Source organism: Sinocyclocheilus rhinocerous, unplaced genomic scaffold, assembly GCF_001515625.1.
Source record: "Sinocyclocheilus rhinocerous isolate Xijiao unplaced genomic scaffold, SAMN03320098_v1.1 scaffold1017, whole genome shotgun sequence".
Lineage (NCBI taxonomy): Eukaryota > Metazoa > Chordata > Actinopteri > Cypriniformes > Cyprinidae > Sinocyclocheilus > Sinocyclocheilus rhinocerous.
In genome coordinates this window covers 46188-63395 of record NW_015647031.1, presented here as the reverse complement: position 1 = coordinate 63395, position 17208 = coordinate 46188, and the positions used below count along the sequence as shown (strand labels likewise).

At 37.0% G+C, this 17208-nt stretch overlaps 1 protein-coding gene across 1 annotated transcript in view; it reads right to left on the bottom strand.

Annotated features, from left to right (window-relative positions):
- Positions 1 to 1806: 1806 nt before the first annotated feature.
- LOC107708328 (serine/Arginine-related protein 53-like) overlaps positions 1807 to 17208 on the bottom strand; it is a 38299-nt gene continuing 22897 nt past the window's right edge. Inside the window, exons 3-5 of the mRNA XM_016512521.1 lie at positions 7943 to 8049; positions 5975 to 6079; positions 1807 to 2260 (exon numbers count right to left, since the gene is read on the bottom strand). Of these exons, the coding sequence (XP_016368007.1) occupies positions 2168 to 2260; positions 5975 to 6079; positions 7943 to 8049 (305 nt within the window). The 3' untranslated portion in view covers positions 1807 to 2167. The remainder of the gene's footprint in view (positions 2261 to 5974; positions 6080 to 7942; positions 8050 to 17208) is intronic.

Genomic DNA, 17208 nt, shown 5'->3' with positions numbered 1-17208 from the left:
GCGGAAAGCACAGAGCTGATCAGGCATCTCCATGGGTCTTTCTGTTGGGAAGAACACCACTCAGTAAACAGACACCATTTCAAGGCATAAGCTTGCCTGTTAGAGGGAGCTCTGGCTCGAGCGATAAGTCCGCCGCGTCCTGTCCAGGAGCCACTCGTGGAGGATCCAGAAGTCTGGATGTAGGTGCCAGATGGTGGTCCTTCCTCTGGGGAATTCACCAGGGAAGGGCTGTCACGAAGGGACCTGAGAACCAGGTCTGGGTGGGCTAGCCAGGTGAGAGCATGTTGGCGGTCACCCTCCATGAGACAGGGACAGCCCAAAGCGGAGGACCTTGTACTGGTATGCCCGAACATTGAAAGCAAACTGAAAAAATAGCCTGTGTCGAAGAGAGATCGAGACATGGATGTATGCGTCTTTCAGGTCGATCGGATTTCAGAATGCATTTCTGTGTCAACATCCTGAAAGGGAGCTTGTGCAGGACCTGGTTCAAGACTCGCAGATCCAAGATAGGCTGTAACCCCCACCTTGCTTTTGTACAATGAAGTCTGTGAAGTCAAGACTAACACCATTTTACCCTATATATATATATAAATCACTTATATTGTCCTATCCTAACAAACCACACATCAATGGAAAGCTTATTTATTCAGCTTTCAGACTACGTATAAATCTCAATTTAACAAAATTGACCCTTACGACTGGTTTTGTGCTCCAGGGTCACATATAATGCGCAAAAAAGGACAGTTTATAAACCGACATTTGGAGGAATGGGTTGAATAACAATGAACAAGGTAATTTGTTTAACCAAATAAATGCATGTACAAAATCTTAACTAATATACATGATTTCTAATGTGCTACAATCCGCTAGTGGGCCATGCTGTAACAAAAGTAAGTAGATGTTAAGACACCAACTTTCAGAGTTTAGGGGTAAGTGTACAAAACAACCTCATTTGGTAGCAGATAAACGTGAGAACATCCATTCAAAGAGATAAACAGCACAAATGCTGAGTCACAGACATTAAAGCAAAAAAGTAGTACAAGCATCTGAGGTCTCCCCTGCATGTGGGGCTGCAGACCACCGGAGGGCACCGCGTGCAGCTTTAGCTCTGATAGAGGATGCATGGATATGTGGGTATGTGAACACAAAGAAACCTTAGAAACGTATGTGTGTATGAATCCGAGCAAGAGATGCACTGATAAACATTTTCACATATAAACAACACTGGCCAATATCGGCAGGGCCGTTTCTAGGCATCGGAGAACTGTGCATCAGCGAGCCCCTCAACGCCCCATTGTGTTAACACGTTAATGTAGTGACAATGTTTTAGCAAAAAATAACCACGTTAAGTACAGCTGAATATTAGTATAGAAAAAGATAATCCAAAAGGTGGGGAAAAGGTGATCCAAAATCAAATATTTCTTGTATATATATTAAAAAAAAAAAAGAACGATGGCATCAGTGAAATTAAAATTAGCCTAGAAAACATGACAAAGTAAAAAAAATTCTCATATGAAATATTTTAAATAATCATATAATTATCCTAATCAAATGCATCAATCATCACCTCAACTGTAGTGATGGCCCTGAATATCCGTATTAAGAGAGGTCAAATAAATCTGTTTTAGTCTAGAAGGCTGTTTGCAAAATATGCAACGAGCTCATAGCTGTACCTCACTTACTAAAGTCTGATTATGAAAATACTGTAGAACATTAAAAATGACAAACACTCAGGTGCAGAAACTGTACAGTGATTCCTCAAAAGGTTTTCACGTAGCTGTTCTTTACTACGTATAAACATTTTATGACTACAAAGTTTAATCCAAGATTTACAACAATCATTTATTTTGAAAAAGGAGAAAAAAAGAACAACAGCAACAACAAAGCCCCAATACACACTAAATACAATTGTCATTCGTGTTGATGAGAAGGATGTCTGCTCAAACCTAAAAAAGGACAAGTTTTGTGTAAATCACTCCTAAAAGCTTAATATTACCATTATCAGTTAGTATGAAGTAAAATAAACAATCAAAGAATCAGAGTAATAAGCACATGCTGAAATGTAATTCTGAATCATATTTCCCATAGAAACCAGCAGGTGGCGCACTAGCTCCTGCAATCCCAGAGAACTCCAGCGAGTCCACAGGTCTGATGAAGCTGGATCTGCTCAGGACACTGGACTCCCCATGAGCCTCTCCTGACGCAGAGAGATCAGTCTGTTCAACCACACGCTCTCTGCCTCCTCTTTATCCATGAAGAGCTGCAGGAGAGCGAGAGAGCTAGTTAACTTCAATTCATTCAGACTATTCAATCACAAAGAACGTCACTTCTGTGTCCATCACAGAGCATCACTACAGCAACAGCCAAAACTGCACTGTGCCAAACTCATAGAGCTCAGAGAGTGAGAACAGTTTCTTAGACTTTTTGTCAGAGGAATGAAAATTTTGTTTTAATATATATATATATTTTTTTTTGGTAACACTTTCAATTTGGAAACATATTCACTATTAACAAGATGCATATTAGCATGCATATTACTAACATATTAGTACTCATAAAACACACATAAATGACTATATTCTATATTTATTTTTTATTTTTATTGCCATACCAGCATCTATGGCTATTTTAATGGCAAGATCAATATTTAAAAGAAACAAATAGTAGTAACAAAGTAGTGATAAAACAACAACAACAACTGACAACCAACTCACATTAAAATAATATCAATATGATATACGATTTTTCAGTAACACTTTAGTTTAAGAATCAGTTCTCACTATTAACTAGTTGCTCATTAGCATGCATTACTAGAATATTGGCTGTTTATTACTTACAAAGCAATTATTATTGCCTTATTCTGCATGAGCATATTTTAGATCCTTAATCCACTCCAAACCTAAACTTAACAGCTACCTTACTAACTATTGATAAGCAGCAAATTAAGAGTTTGTGGCAAAAGTCATAGTTAATGCTGAGAGCTGGTCCTCAAACTAAAGTGTGACTTATTTTTTATTTCATTTTTGTTTTTTGTTTAAAAAAATAATAAGATTATTCCTGGTGAGACTATATTCTAAAACAAATAGACAAATCCATTTTCCCTCAATAAGCTCTTAATTTTCACCAGTATTAACTTTTATAAAGAATATCTCTTTGGGTTTGAGACTTTAGTCTTTGCAACTTCAGGGATCTTATCTATTCACGAACAGCTTGTAACACTCCAAAGAGAAAGGAAAACTTGAAATCGCATCATATGACCCCTTTAAGCATTCAATAGGGTTAAGGGATCTAAAATACACTTTAATACTCTTGAAGGCATTAATTTGTGCTTTATAAGTACTAATAAACAGTCAATATGCTAGCAATATGCTTGCTAATAAGCAACTAGTTAATGGTGAATATGTGTTCATAAATTATCTGTGGGGTATTTTGAGCTGACACTTCACAGACACATTCTGGGGACACCAGAGACTTATATTACATATTGTAAAAAGGGGCATAATATGTCTCCTTTAAGCTAAAGTGTTACTGTTTTCTATTCCCTAATATTCTTTCACAGGTGTGCAATGGATGATTCTGATGTGAATACAGGAAACACGTGTCTGATAGTTTTGGTCACACACACACACACACACACACACACACGCACAGAAGTGATCGCAGGGAAGGTTGTAAGACTGATGTCTTCATTAGGCAGAACAACAGAAAATATGAATCTGTCAGTGCTGTTATGATTAGTTGGGATGATACATATTTGCTCTAAAACCACTTGATCAAATGATTTCTCTTTCTTTACTACATGATGAAATCTGCATCAGTTCAGTTCAATTCATTTCGGTATGATTCTTAGCTATTCAAGAGAATACGCTGAAGACAAATGCAATGATTGAAGTGTACGGAGGATGTTTTTTTTTTTTTAAGAACTGAAAGAACCTTATATTGGATTAGAAATGCAAAATACATTGTATATTATTACTGTAAACACTGTGATGCCTTTCTGTGAACGTTACAGAGTCCTCCTACAGAAAGTGAAGTGAGCTGTTATTGAGATCAGATAATCTGTGACTGTCTGCATGTGCACCATTTCACATTCCCTCCTCGTGTACTCCACTGGAGGAAGCCCAGATTTGGCCTGATGCTATAGATCTGAAACCCAAGTAACCCTTTTGAAACAAATCTTTCCTATTGGTTTCTAATGGATTCCAAGCCTGCGCTCTAATTGTCTGGGTTGGCTTAATATAGGACAATCACAGCTGCGATTAGATTTGGAGCAAGTGTAAATGGTATTGCATCATAAACACATCAGACAGGGTAATACGCGCGCTTGATTCGGATGTCAGCGTAAAGGGAGAATTTGAGTGATTCCCACATTAGTTGTGCTTATGAGTTCCTTAAGTTGGGAAGTTCCGGATTCTTCTCCAACACTCATCACTCATTTCCTTCATCCAAAAAACACGAGAGGCACCAAATCAAATCTAGGCTTTGGAAAGACTGATCGCTTCCATCCCGCCGCGTGCGCATTATAAGCGTGTCATTTACATCGGGTTAGGGTCCGCCCGTAGCGTTCGTTTGGGCTCTGTTTGCCTGGGAAACATGTGCACATGTAGCGCTAATAGACTGAGGGTGTATATCGTCTGCTTCCCCTTGCCTTTTCTTTTTGTAGGCGATTCCGCAACACGACGACGAGCCTCCTCCGACTCTTAACGCACCTAGCGAAGCGCGGCTAACGAGTTTGAAATTACAGTAGATACAGTAAGTGGTGGTGGCTAAATGATTGAATCATTACTGGTGATCAGGGCTCTCTCGCCTTGGGCATATTGCAGCAATAGATCAGCCTGTCGAGCTCATCTGCATCAGTCACACGTAACCCAGTTTGCCGAGTGAGAGAGATGGAGCGCGCTTTCGTAGGAAATTCTGCCTGCCAATATTACTGAGGGTGCATAAGAAGGGCCCTGAGTGGGTTGTCAAGAAGTGCAGCTTCAGAAATAGGCAATTTCTACAAGGGTGGGGGGAAATAAGTCTTGGGAGAGGAGAATTATTGATCGGAGGCCTTTTGGGAGGCTTCAGTGTAACTTCGGATGCTGCGCCCGCGACACCAGAGTCTTATTTGATGCGTGTTGTGAATAATACATACTATTTTTCCTAGAAAGAATTAGAGAGGTTCACGAGGCGGAGCAATTACCTTTGTGTTTTATGAGGATTCTCCAATTTGGTACGATTTATAAACCGTTTTCCTCGTGCGGATTGAGACTTTGGCCCCAAAGTATCAAAAAATTACTATACTTTGTTATCTAGATAGGGACATTCAATAGACTTCTATTCTTTCATATACAGCTAGTTATAAATACTATAACCTAACCTACACCCTAACAGAAACATTCTGCATTTTTACAATTAAAAATACTTTATACGGGTTTTGTTCACACTTTAGTTTGGGGACCAGTTCTCACTATTAACTAGCTACTAACTACAACTTTTGCATCAATAAACTCCTAATTTATTATTAGTTAGTAAGGTAGCTGTTATGTTTAGGTATGGGCTACCATGGTGCTTTATAATAAAGCAATAAGCCCCAAGAAGCCGTGGTTTACAGTGAATCTTCGCTTCGTGCCTAATAACGCGCCAAACAATGTAGCTCCTCAGAATCAGTTGTGGTTGCAACAAAGTGGTTGCCGAGCAACACACAGACGTAAACAAAGGTGTATGTTACTTTGTAGAGTCATTTACAACAGCTTCGAACGCGGCTCAGCCAATCAGAATCAAGAACCGGAACTCTCCGTTTTATAAGTACTAAATAAACAGCCAATATGCTAGTAATATGCATGCTATTCAACAGAATTGGAAACTAAAGTGTTACCTTGTTTTGACAAATTAAGATGTCCCCAAAATGAGGTTTTGGAAGGTTTTGCCAGATATAGCTCATATCTTGGTACAAATCTGGTGAAGCAGGTACACACACACAAAACACTCTTACGTTAGGGTGAGCCAGGGCGTTGCTGTCATTGTACATGATGGATGTGGGCAGAAGGGCATCTTCCTCTTTTATAGCCTCTTTCTTGATCTCTGAAAGGTCAGTCACCTACAAATAAAAACTTACATTATTTACAAAAACCTTAAGAAATCACACAGAGCACTCATCTTTCCGGCATTCCAGACATTCACGTTGCATGACGAGTTGTTTAATAAAAGAGAAATGCCTCATTCCTTAACTTTTTTTTTTGTAGCCTTTATCTTATCCTTGAGATCCATTCTTTTTTGGTGCTATAATTAGTCATAAATTAGACCCCTTAAAGCAGGGCTCTTCAGCTCCAGTGTCCTGCAGACTTTAGTTTCAACCATAATTAAACGCACCTGTCTGTACTGTGATTCTGAACACCGTGATTAGCTTGTTTAGGGTGTTTGGTTAGAGATAGTTCACCCAAAAATGAAAATTCGTGTTATTCAAAACCCATATGACTTTCTTTTCTTCTGTGGAACATAAAAGAAGATATTTAGAGAAACCAAACTGTTCGCTTACCACCATTCCTTAAAATATCTTCTTTTGTGTTCCGCAGAAGAAAGAAACGCATACAGGTTTGTCACGACATGAATTTTAATTTATAGCTGAACTATGCCTTTGATTTGAACAGACTTCTTGCTGCTGTTTTTGACACCCCCTTCAATAACACATTATTTTAAAGTGTGTGAAATTAGTAAGTTGCAGACATCGAGTGATCTTTGCACCTTGTTTCAGATTTAATAAGGCTCTTTTTGGACCGGAAGGAAGTGCTTTCAGTGAACTATTTTATCTCAAGAGATGAAGTAAATTTGATCCGTGTAAAGTGAGATGCCGAGTGCAATTCTAAATACAAACAACTGATGGCAGTATAATCGTAACAGTGCTCACTCTTGCTGTCCCTTGTCCTTTATAACATCTGTATCCAGCACAGGCCTAGCAGACTCCTGTCTTTCACCTCAAACCAATGCTCTGTTAAGTGAGAGTTGGCATAGTGCTTTTTTATCTGAGCTCAGAGCATCCAATTACACTCTTAAAAACAAAGGTGCTTAAAAGGTTCTTCACAGCGATGCCATAGAAGAACCATTCAGTCAAAGGTTCTTTAAAGAACCATCTCTTTCTTACCTTTCTATAATCTGAAGAACCTTCTTTCGCCACAAAGAAGCTTTTGTGAAACAGAAAGGTTCTTCAGATGTTAAAGGTTCTTTATGGAACCATTTAGACAAAAAGGTTCTTCTGTGGCATCGTGAAGCACTTTTATTTTTAAGAGTACATGGAACTGAAATGAATTAAAAAATCGAATGTCATCTCTTTCTTACCTTTCTATAATCTGAAGAACCTTCTTTCGCCACAAAGAAGCTTTTGTGAAACAGAAAGGTTCTTCAGATGTTAAAGGTTCTTTATGGAACCATTTAGACAAAAAGGTTCTTCTATGGCATCGTGAAGCACTTTTATTTTTAAGAGTGTACATGGAACGGAAATGAATTAAAAAATCGAATGTGCATTAATCTATGTATTTGTGTTTGTCCAAAGAATGCCCTCTGGGACATCATTCAGAAATAAACGTAGTGATGTTAAGTGCTGGTCTGTTTCCAGTACATCGCTGAAGTCCGTACAGACAGACCCGAGTCCTGAGATCAGTCCTTCTGGTGCAATCTATCATACGGGTTCATTTCAACTGTCACCTTTTGTCTCAGACCACAGAGATCTGTGAGCATTTGTTAGTAATCTAATTTGAGCGGTGAATGTGAATGCTCTTCAGTAATGCTCTCCACCGGCGGCCGGACGCTTTTCAAGAGGACAGGTGCCACAGACCAAACGAGATATAATGGCAATCATTTCATTTGCAGACAAACGGAAAGTAACTCGGCGAAAAGAAATCAAATAAAAGAATATATATGAGAAGGAAGGCAAAGAGAATAGAGAGGGAGAGAGGCAGAGATGTACCTTGGTGCCATCCCGAGATGATTTGAAAGCCTGAGGAACAAAGGAGTCGCTCTCAATGGCCTCGATATCCTTTATCCTCCTCACCTGCTCGGCGAGAGACATTTGCTCTAGAGGAACAAAAAACAGAGCGGTGAGTGGACCGGCGAGAGGTCAGCGGGGCAGGTCAGACGGTCACAAACCACAGACACAGAAAAACATCATGCTGATCGATTCATCTCTTGGTGAATAACAGCGTCAATCTACTGGATACTGTTGAGTCTGAAGTGCATGTGCCACATTAAAGCAGCTGTGCTCATGGGACAGTCCCATTACCCTTCTCTTCAGCTTCAGTATGTCTCCAGCAAACAACCGCATACTCTCCAAACAAGCAAGAACACACAGTACATAGTACCAGACAGCTTGTCTAGAAACATGACTGGTCTCTGTTGTGTTAAGTGCCCTTTGTACATTGTACATACATTGTATGTGTCAAAATTATACATTTTTCTTTTATGCCAAAAATCATTAGGACATTAAGTAAAGATTATGTTCCAAGAAGATATTTTGTAAATTTCCTACCGTAAATATATCAAAACGTAATGTTTGATTAGTAATATGCATTGCTAAGAACTTCATTTGGACAACTTTAAAGATGATTTTCTCAATATTTAGATTTTTTTGCACCCTCAGATTCCAGATTTTCAAATAGTTGTATCTCAGCCAAATATTGTCCTATCCTAACAAACCATACATCAATGGAAAGATTATTTATTCGGCTTTCAGATGATGTATAAATCTCAATTTTGAAAAATTGACACTTAAGACTGGTTTTGTGGTCCATGGTCACATATTAGTATATGTGGATCAATAATTATGATACCTTATAATGATAAGTTATGATAAGTTGTGATCCTCTTTACTTCCCAATTGTGATGTATATCAGAGTAAAACAGTTTCTTGAATGAGGAAAAAGAATGTAGGGTCAAAATAAGAATTGTCGGTCACACTTTATTTTAAGGTACAATTCTCCTCATTAACTATGACTTTGCCTCAGTAAACTCCTAATTTGCTGCTTATTAATAGTTAGTAAGGTAGTTGTTAAGTTTAGGTACTGGGTAGGATTAGGGATGTAGAATATGATCATGCAGAATATGTGCTTTATAAGCACTAATAAACAGCCAATATGTTAATAATAGGCATGCTAATAAACAACCAGTTAATAGTGAAAACTGGTCCCAAATTGTCCTTTTTGGTTTCTTGATTGCTCATGACGTGATAACACTGAAGCAACTGTGTATTGGTGTTCCCACATGTTCCCAACAGTCTTAGGAAATCACCTGATTTCACGGAGTAAACATTACCCCAGCTTTTAAATCCCAAGTCTCCCTACTTGCTAAGCATTTTTTATAGTTGAGAATTTATCCTGCTTATTGAAAGTGAAAGCCGGCGAGGTTCATCTTCATCAACAGATAATTTACTCTGAATACAGATTTATTTATTCTAACATTTTGAAGTTATGCACAAACTCATTGGTTTGGAGTTATTCAGTGAGGTTTATGCAATTGTGTTGTGATGTTGATTTTTATTAAGGCATATGAATCAAAGTTGTTGGCATCACTTAAGATAACCTAAAAATTCGTTTAAATTGGTTGGTAAAATTAACCTAATTCAACAAATAGCGATCGACAAGTAAAAAACCAACAAATTTGTGCTTTCCAGTCTGTAGCTCTTTAATTCTTCTTCTTTTCTAGAAGTAGAGTCTGAAATGGACGCTGGTCAATGAGAAGACAACAGAAAACACAGACAAGCTTCACAACTCGCTCAGAAAACAGCCAGCGTTATGTATTGGCTTGAAGATGTGATGCATGTTTTTGAAGCATGTATGCTGTTATACCAGCTAAAATGATGCATGGTAAACAACTCTGAATTTTAATGCAATATCGAGTCACAGGCTCTTATTCCGGTATTTGCTGTATATTGTATTCAAATCAATGTCTCCTAACAATCATATCAGGAGATACATATGTTCATGATTACACATAGACACAGAAATAATGTATTTTGGCTTGGACTGATACACAGAACACCTTGTCATTTTGTCCGTCGTTGATGCCCTCTGGTGGTTGAGCTTATTAATATGACACTAAAACCTTTTATAGCTTCGATGATCGCTGACAGTGTAGTACGCAACACTTTATTTCGATATTGCACATTCTACTGACTGTAAGTAACTTTGCAAGTATGTCAAATTATTCTACTAACCCTACTAACACTCTAATGAGAGTTAGTTGACATGTAGTTGTAAAGTTACTTATAGTTCGTAGAACGTCTAAAGTGGACTATTGAAAGAAAATAAAATGTGTTCAGAATTCCATAATCAACCCAGTCATATACAGAGATCAATGGTTTTAGAATATCAGTATGTTGACTATGCAATGCATATATAATTATCAGGAGAGACAGAATTTTAAGGAGATTTCAAGAAAAAAAGTAATAAATTCTAAGGCTCTTCACAGTAAACAGATCTTCTGTTGACTTCATATGCACATTATCTCACTCTACACATTTATTCAGGAAATAAAGACCTAATGTGATATTGCTCAGTGCTATTTTCATAAACAAACAGGGTAACTTGTAATATTTGTTACTCCATATTAACTTTTTGTTTATTGAACTATAAGCTGTGATTACCTACAGCCACAGCTGTGCTGTTATTCACAACATCAGCGCTGTTGTTTGTGTGACTCTAAATGAAGACATCCTAAAACATAAAACACAATGTATTACTGATACTCAAATTCACCCACAATTTAATCTCTCTCCACACATATGCATGAAAATGCTCAGAAACAAACACTATTAGGTAGGAAGCATGCTCTCACGCTCACACACACACACACACACACACACAGATCCCTGCGCTAATGAGAGGAATTAATTTCATCCATTAACTGCCAGGGAGCAACTGTCACAACACATCTTCTCGCTCTGCTCGTTTAATGAATAAATGAATATTTGCTCTGGTTTCTCTCTGTTAGCAGAAACACTCGCTCGCTCGCTCTCTCTCTCTCACACACAACACACACACTTTGACTTATCATACGGCTTATGAACATAACTTAAACACTGTAGCACTGTCATTCTTTCCTGGCAAACAGTTGAAAATGTCTACAGAGACTCATTCTAATGAATATCTAGTTTCATTAAAGTAACATCCATATACACATTGATTTGTTACTGTAACACACACATAATAAAAACACTAACGTGTGTCAGACAACACACACATGCTCCGAGAAACAAACCTGCAATAAAATGAGCCCAAACAATGTCAGGCATGTGTCCATACACACTGATAACAGTTTGCCTTCTCAAAAATACACATACTTGAGCATGAGGCAAAACGGAGGTGCAATATCCTCTAGGAGCCTACAGACCGTCCTTAAGATGACAGCAGTCCACTGGCTCTCAATCACACACTTATTACTCCTCCTGTGTGTGTGTGTGTGTGTGTGTGTGTGTGTACCGAACATCTTAATGACTGATACACAGACACAAACCCACCCAGATATATCAGTGACAACCTATCCTTGGCCCGGAATTCCATTAATGCCTCATACTTTTTGACAAACACATTATTGGTAGATAAAATGACTTCCATATGCTGTTTGTCAGATGTCAGTGAGGAAAGATATGTATTTCATAGGAAAATCAAAAATAATGGACTTTGAGAGAGGGGCCCGTGCCGAGCAGATAGCAGAAAATCGATAGCGCTGTCGGAGAGACATCTCTGCCAGACACGATCAGCACAAGGCCAGGTCAAAGTTGACATTTAATATTGACACATTATCCACAAAATTAATTTAGAGTCTATTGTCGCCGCATTACACAAGCCTTATAGCAGTCTTGACCACAGACAGAGAGACACAGAGAGAGAGAGAGAGAGAGAGAGAGAGACATATTTTGTCTTTCCCTGCCATCCTAAAGGACTAAACGGATTCTGTTTTTTATTAAACATGAATGAATGTAGATTTAGATGTGAATACATTTATAAGAAACCAGGAGGTTAACATGTGTGCAAAAACAGATATCCAGCATCATCATATGTGACCCTGGAGCACAAAACCTGTCATAAGGGTCAATTTTTCGAAATTGAGATTAATATATCATCTGAAAACTGAATAAATAATCTTTCCATTGATGTATGGTTTGTTAGGATAGGACAATATTTGGTCGAGATACAACTATTTGAAAATCTGGAATCTGAGGGTGCAAAAAAAATCTAAATATTGAGAAAATCATCTTTAAAGTTGTTCAAATGAAGTTCTTAGCAATGCATATTACTAATCAAAAATTAAGTTTTGATATATTTACGGTAGGAAATTTACAAAATATCTTCATGGAACATGATCTTAATATCCTAATGATTTTTGGCATAACAGAAAAATTGATAATTTTGACCCATACAATGTATTGTTAGCTATTGCTACAAATATACCCCAGCGACTTAAGATTGCTTTTGTGCTCCCGGGTCACAAATGCTCTTAATACTCTCTCTCAATAGCAGTTTCTTCACTTGCAAGAGGTAAAGTCAAACGAAAGCTCCTCTTCAGCAGGCAGGACAAGAGAAAACCACAAGAGGGCGATGTTCAACAACTCAAGGTCCAGCACCGAAGTGAAGGCAAAACTCACAGTGCCTGATTAATTCCCATAATTGAATGCCTTACTTCCATGAGCTAAATTACAACGGCTCTCATCACTGATGGAATAATTAAAGCAGTAGCTGCCCATCATCAGGTGGTCGGTCTCAAACGGCTGCGGATTCAAAGGTGCTTTTGAATGTCATGAGCAAGCCAAACAAACCTAATGATGGCACTGCACTGATTGAGAATGAAAAGTCCGTTGAGACGAGTGTGTGAGAGGAAAAAACACACACTACAATACATGCAAAAACCTGCGGACCTCTCACACGCACTGGCACAGCTGTGTTTATGTGTTTGTTAGAAATAATCTAACTCGGCGCATCTCAACCTTTTTGACTCCAAGGCCCCCCATTGTTCACAACAATATTTCTTTATTCAACAATATAGACTTTTCCAGTTTTTCATGATTTACTGCATGAGGATTTTTACAAGTCGTACTTTATATTAGGTGGCCTTAACTACTATGTACTTGCATTTAAATTAATCATTTGGTACAATGCACTTATTGTGTACATACATGTTTTTACATTCTACTAATATTTTTCAAAATACCTATGTAATTGCATCTGTAATTAATTTCTGTAATTACATTTATAATTACACTGTTGACCCATCTCGTACACCTTAACCCACCCTTAAACCAACCCATACCACCAAACCTGTCCCTAACCTCACCCGTATCCCGCCTCAATAGCAGCACGTGTTGTGCAATACAATATGAACACAATAAGTACATTGTACTTATTTTTTGATGTAAGTACATAGTAGTGAAGGCAACCTAATATAAAGTGGGACCATTTTTGTAACCTAGCCTCTACCTGATAAAATATTTTACAGCTTGGCATAATTAGAAAATATTATAGTATTTTATTAATTTACATGACTTTTCCAAGTCTTGAAATCATACTTTTAAGTGGACAGTATATGTGTAAAAAAAAAAAAAAATGGATACACTGTTTTCGAAAAAAAAAAAAAAAAAGTAAATTAATTGATTAATTAAAAATAAATACAAATTAAATAAAATGAAACCACAATAGAGTTCCTGTTTTTAGTTATTCTAGCTTATTTTAATTCTTGTTTTGTATGGTTTTTAATTATTGTAAGTCAACTTGAGGCTCTATAAAATAAATGCACTCGATCTACATGCACTCACAAACACGCAAAAAGCTGAACTAATTGTTAAACACACAAGGACATTCCCTCTATGCTAAACCTTTGGGAATCCGGCCTCCATCTCAGCATCAGGCTAAGATATGTAATTCAATACTCAATTTAGCCCCGGCTCTGGATAGATTTATTTATTTATTTCTGGCACGCCTAATTGATAGAAATTAAGCCATTAATCAAGCCACTAGCCATCATTCAGGCCAAAGAAGATGAATACAAACTTTCATAATAACCACCTTCCCCATTTTAGACCTCATTAGCATTAATTTTTAATGCAATTATGCTATTCTTTTACGCTGAGCTCATAAATTACGACTCTTTTGTTGCCGACTGGCCTTGTAAAAGCCGGGCTAATGCTTTGTAGTCTGATCTTTAAGGCAATTACTGGCTTCTTCAGTCTTTTATCTCCCTGCATTTCCAATAACCTTCCATCTAATGATTTATCTGGGCAAACCCCTGACACGCATCCGACTCGGCCCTCTTCCATTAACACTGTCTTTATTTATCTAGGAAGATCTGGTGTCTAAATAAAGATCCTCTCCCAACGAGCGCCGCTCCACTTTGTGCGAGTGCTACAGACGACGTGTAGAGAAAATGCGGTTTCTTTGTGATTTCCATCGCAAACAGAAGCCTGGATGAAAGGTCACTGCTTTAACTTAATTAAACGCGTGACAGCAAAAACTGACATTAATTCCTTTTAAATACAGCATGTCAGTCAGATACACTCTAGACATTTAAGAGTCACCTCGTTCGAGCTACAAAACAACCACCTAAAAGACTGAATAATTTCCACAGGCAAGGCCAGAGCTGGGTAGATTACTTACAAACTGTAGTCTTTTACTGATTACAAATTACAGGACAAATATTGTAGTTAGTAACGTAATCCATTACATTACATATGTGACCCTGCAGCACAAAAGCAGTGTTAAGTCGCTGGGGTATATTTGTAGCAATAGCCAACAATACATTGTATGGGTCAAAATTATACATTTCTCTTTTATGCCAAAAATCATTAGGATATTAAGTAAAGATCATGTTCCATGAAGATATTTTGTAAATTTCCTACTGTAAATATATCAAAACTTAATTTTTGATTAGTAATATGCATTGCTAAGAACTTCATTTGAACAACTTTAAAGATGATTTTCTCAATATTTAGATTTTTTTGCACCCTCAGATTCCAGATTTTCAAACAGTTGTATCTCAGCCAAATATTGTCCTATCCTAACAAACCATACATCAATGGAAAGCTTATTTATTCAGCTTTCAGATGAAGTCTGAAATTTTGAAAAATTGACACTTAAGACTGGGTTTGTGCTCCAAGGTCACATATTTTAGGTAACATAATCAGACTACTTTTTGATTACTTTTAATGTAAACCGTTTACCACATTGATTTAAATAGGATAATATTGTGCCATATTGATGCAAAGAAAATATATTCCATTCGTTGTTATTAACAACATAAAGTGAATTAAGAATTACATTATGTCAAGGTTTCCCAAACTGGGGTTCGTGAATTTAATGAAAAGCTAATAATTAATTAAGTCACAAAAATGTTAAATTAAAATATATCACTTTAATCAAAATAAAACACTGGATGTACCTGGATGTCATGTAGGCATTTTAGAAAGGAAAAATTATTTTAATTAGGGATACTCAATAAATTGTGAATAATTTATTGCTATTGTGTGAGTATATGTAATCAAGTCATCAATAAAAAAATAACTGTAGTCTGATTCTGAGTATTTTAAAATGTAATTTAATCTAATTACAAGTACTTAATTTTTGTAATCGGATTACGTAATCCAGATAATGTGTAATCGGTTATACCCAGCCCTGTGCAAGGCTTCTTTAAACACAGCAGCAGGCAGGAAAAACCCGTCGGGCCGCTGGTCAAGTAATAGTTTTTAACTGCATTGACATGCAAAGCTGATGCGAACGCTGAAAATGCATCAAGTGCGTAATGAGCAGCTATTAGGAGCATTGATTTGCTGATTTCAATTGATAGTTACCCGACCAAAGTGGCATGTCAATATTTGCTAACTAACTAATACCCTCTAGCCTCTCTGCTTTGACAAATGAGATCTCAATGAACAAAGAGAGTTTGCAATCATGGCCAGCGTCTAGTAACATGCACCCGATCCATGTTTGGAGCAGATCGCGCCTCACAAACGGGCCAAATAAAAAGCTTCTCCAGCAATCTGATATGTGCAGCACTTGATATGGGTCATCTACAAGTGGATTGACTCTCGCTTGCTCCATGCTAGCTCATGCCAGATGCCGTTAATGTCCCTAAGGGTCTGAAGCAGTGTGTGAGAGAGAGAGACAGAGGAAAGCGTGCTCTGGAATCTAGTTGGGTTTAGCTTTAGGACAGAGGATTTCCTCAGGAACAGTCACTCTAATAGATGAATGTCCGATCAGCTCATGTAGGAAGCCCAAACCTGCTCCCACAATGACGGCTCAAACTAAACACACCAGACTGAAATAACACAAACACGGAAAAGCTAGAAACCAAATCCTGCAGAAACTTTTTTTTTTGTACGTAGATGTACCACAAGTTGTATTTCTCCTGCTGAACAGCACCAATTTGCAGTTCATGGGTGAAGTCATCCAGCATAGGCAGCATTATTGGTTTGTGGAGGTTTTATCGATATCATTGATGGCTGAAGCTTCCAGCAGGAATTACAACTGCAGTCAAAGATATATTTGATGTTTAATGCCTAATACAAAAAGTACATTAATTCGACATTATATAGCAAATCATTTAGCAATTCCTTGTAAACCAGGGTCCTATTTCCGCAGAGAGGAAAACACAGACGAAATCATAAAATTTATATAATGCATGGAATGCATGGCCAGTTTTGGATGAATAAATCAAAAATAGAATTTAGAAAATTAGAATTTGAGAAAACATCAAATGGATTTTGAGAATAAATAAAACATTTTAAGAATGTGTTAATTTTAAAACTTTTAATATTGTGTTGATAAATTGCATGAGTTTCATGATTCCAAGACATGCTTTTTGATTACATTTTACAAAAATTTAATTTAACAATTTAAACCAGAAAAAAAAAAAAAAAAAAAAAAAAAAAAAAAAAAAAAAAAAAAAAAAAAAAAAAAAAAAAAAAAAAAAAAAAAAAAAAAAAAAAAAAAAAAAAAAAAAAAAAAAAAAAAAAAAAAAAAAAAAAAAAAAAAAATAGAATAAAATAAAATTTGGGGGAAAATGTATTTCGTGTTTTTTTGTCATTTTTCAGCATGTAATCAACCGTTCTCCACTGCTCCGTACAATACTGCATAATGCAGAGATGCAGTGAATCTCATAGAATAACAGTGCAAAAGTAAAAAAAAAATAAAATAATATATGATCAATATGTGATGATCAAATGGCATGTAAAGCAGTGGACAGTGTCAGAGC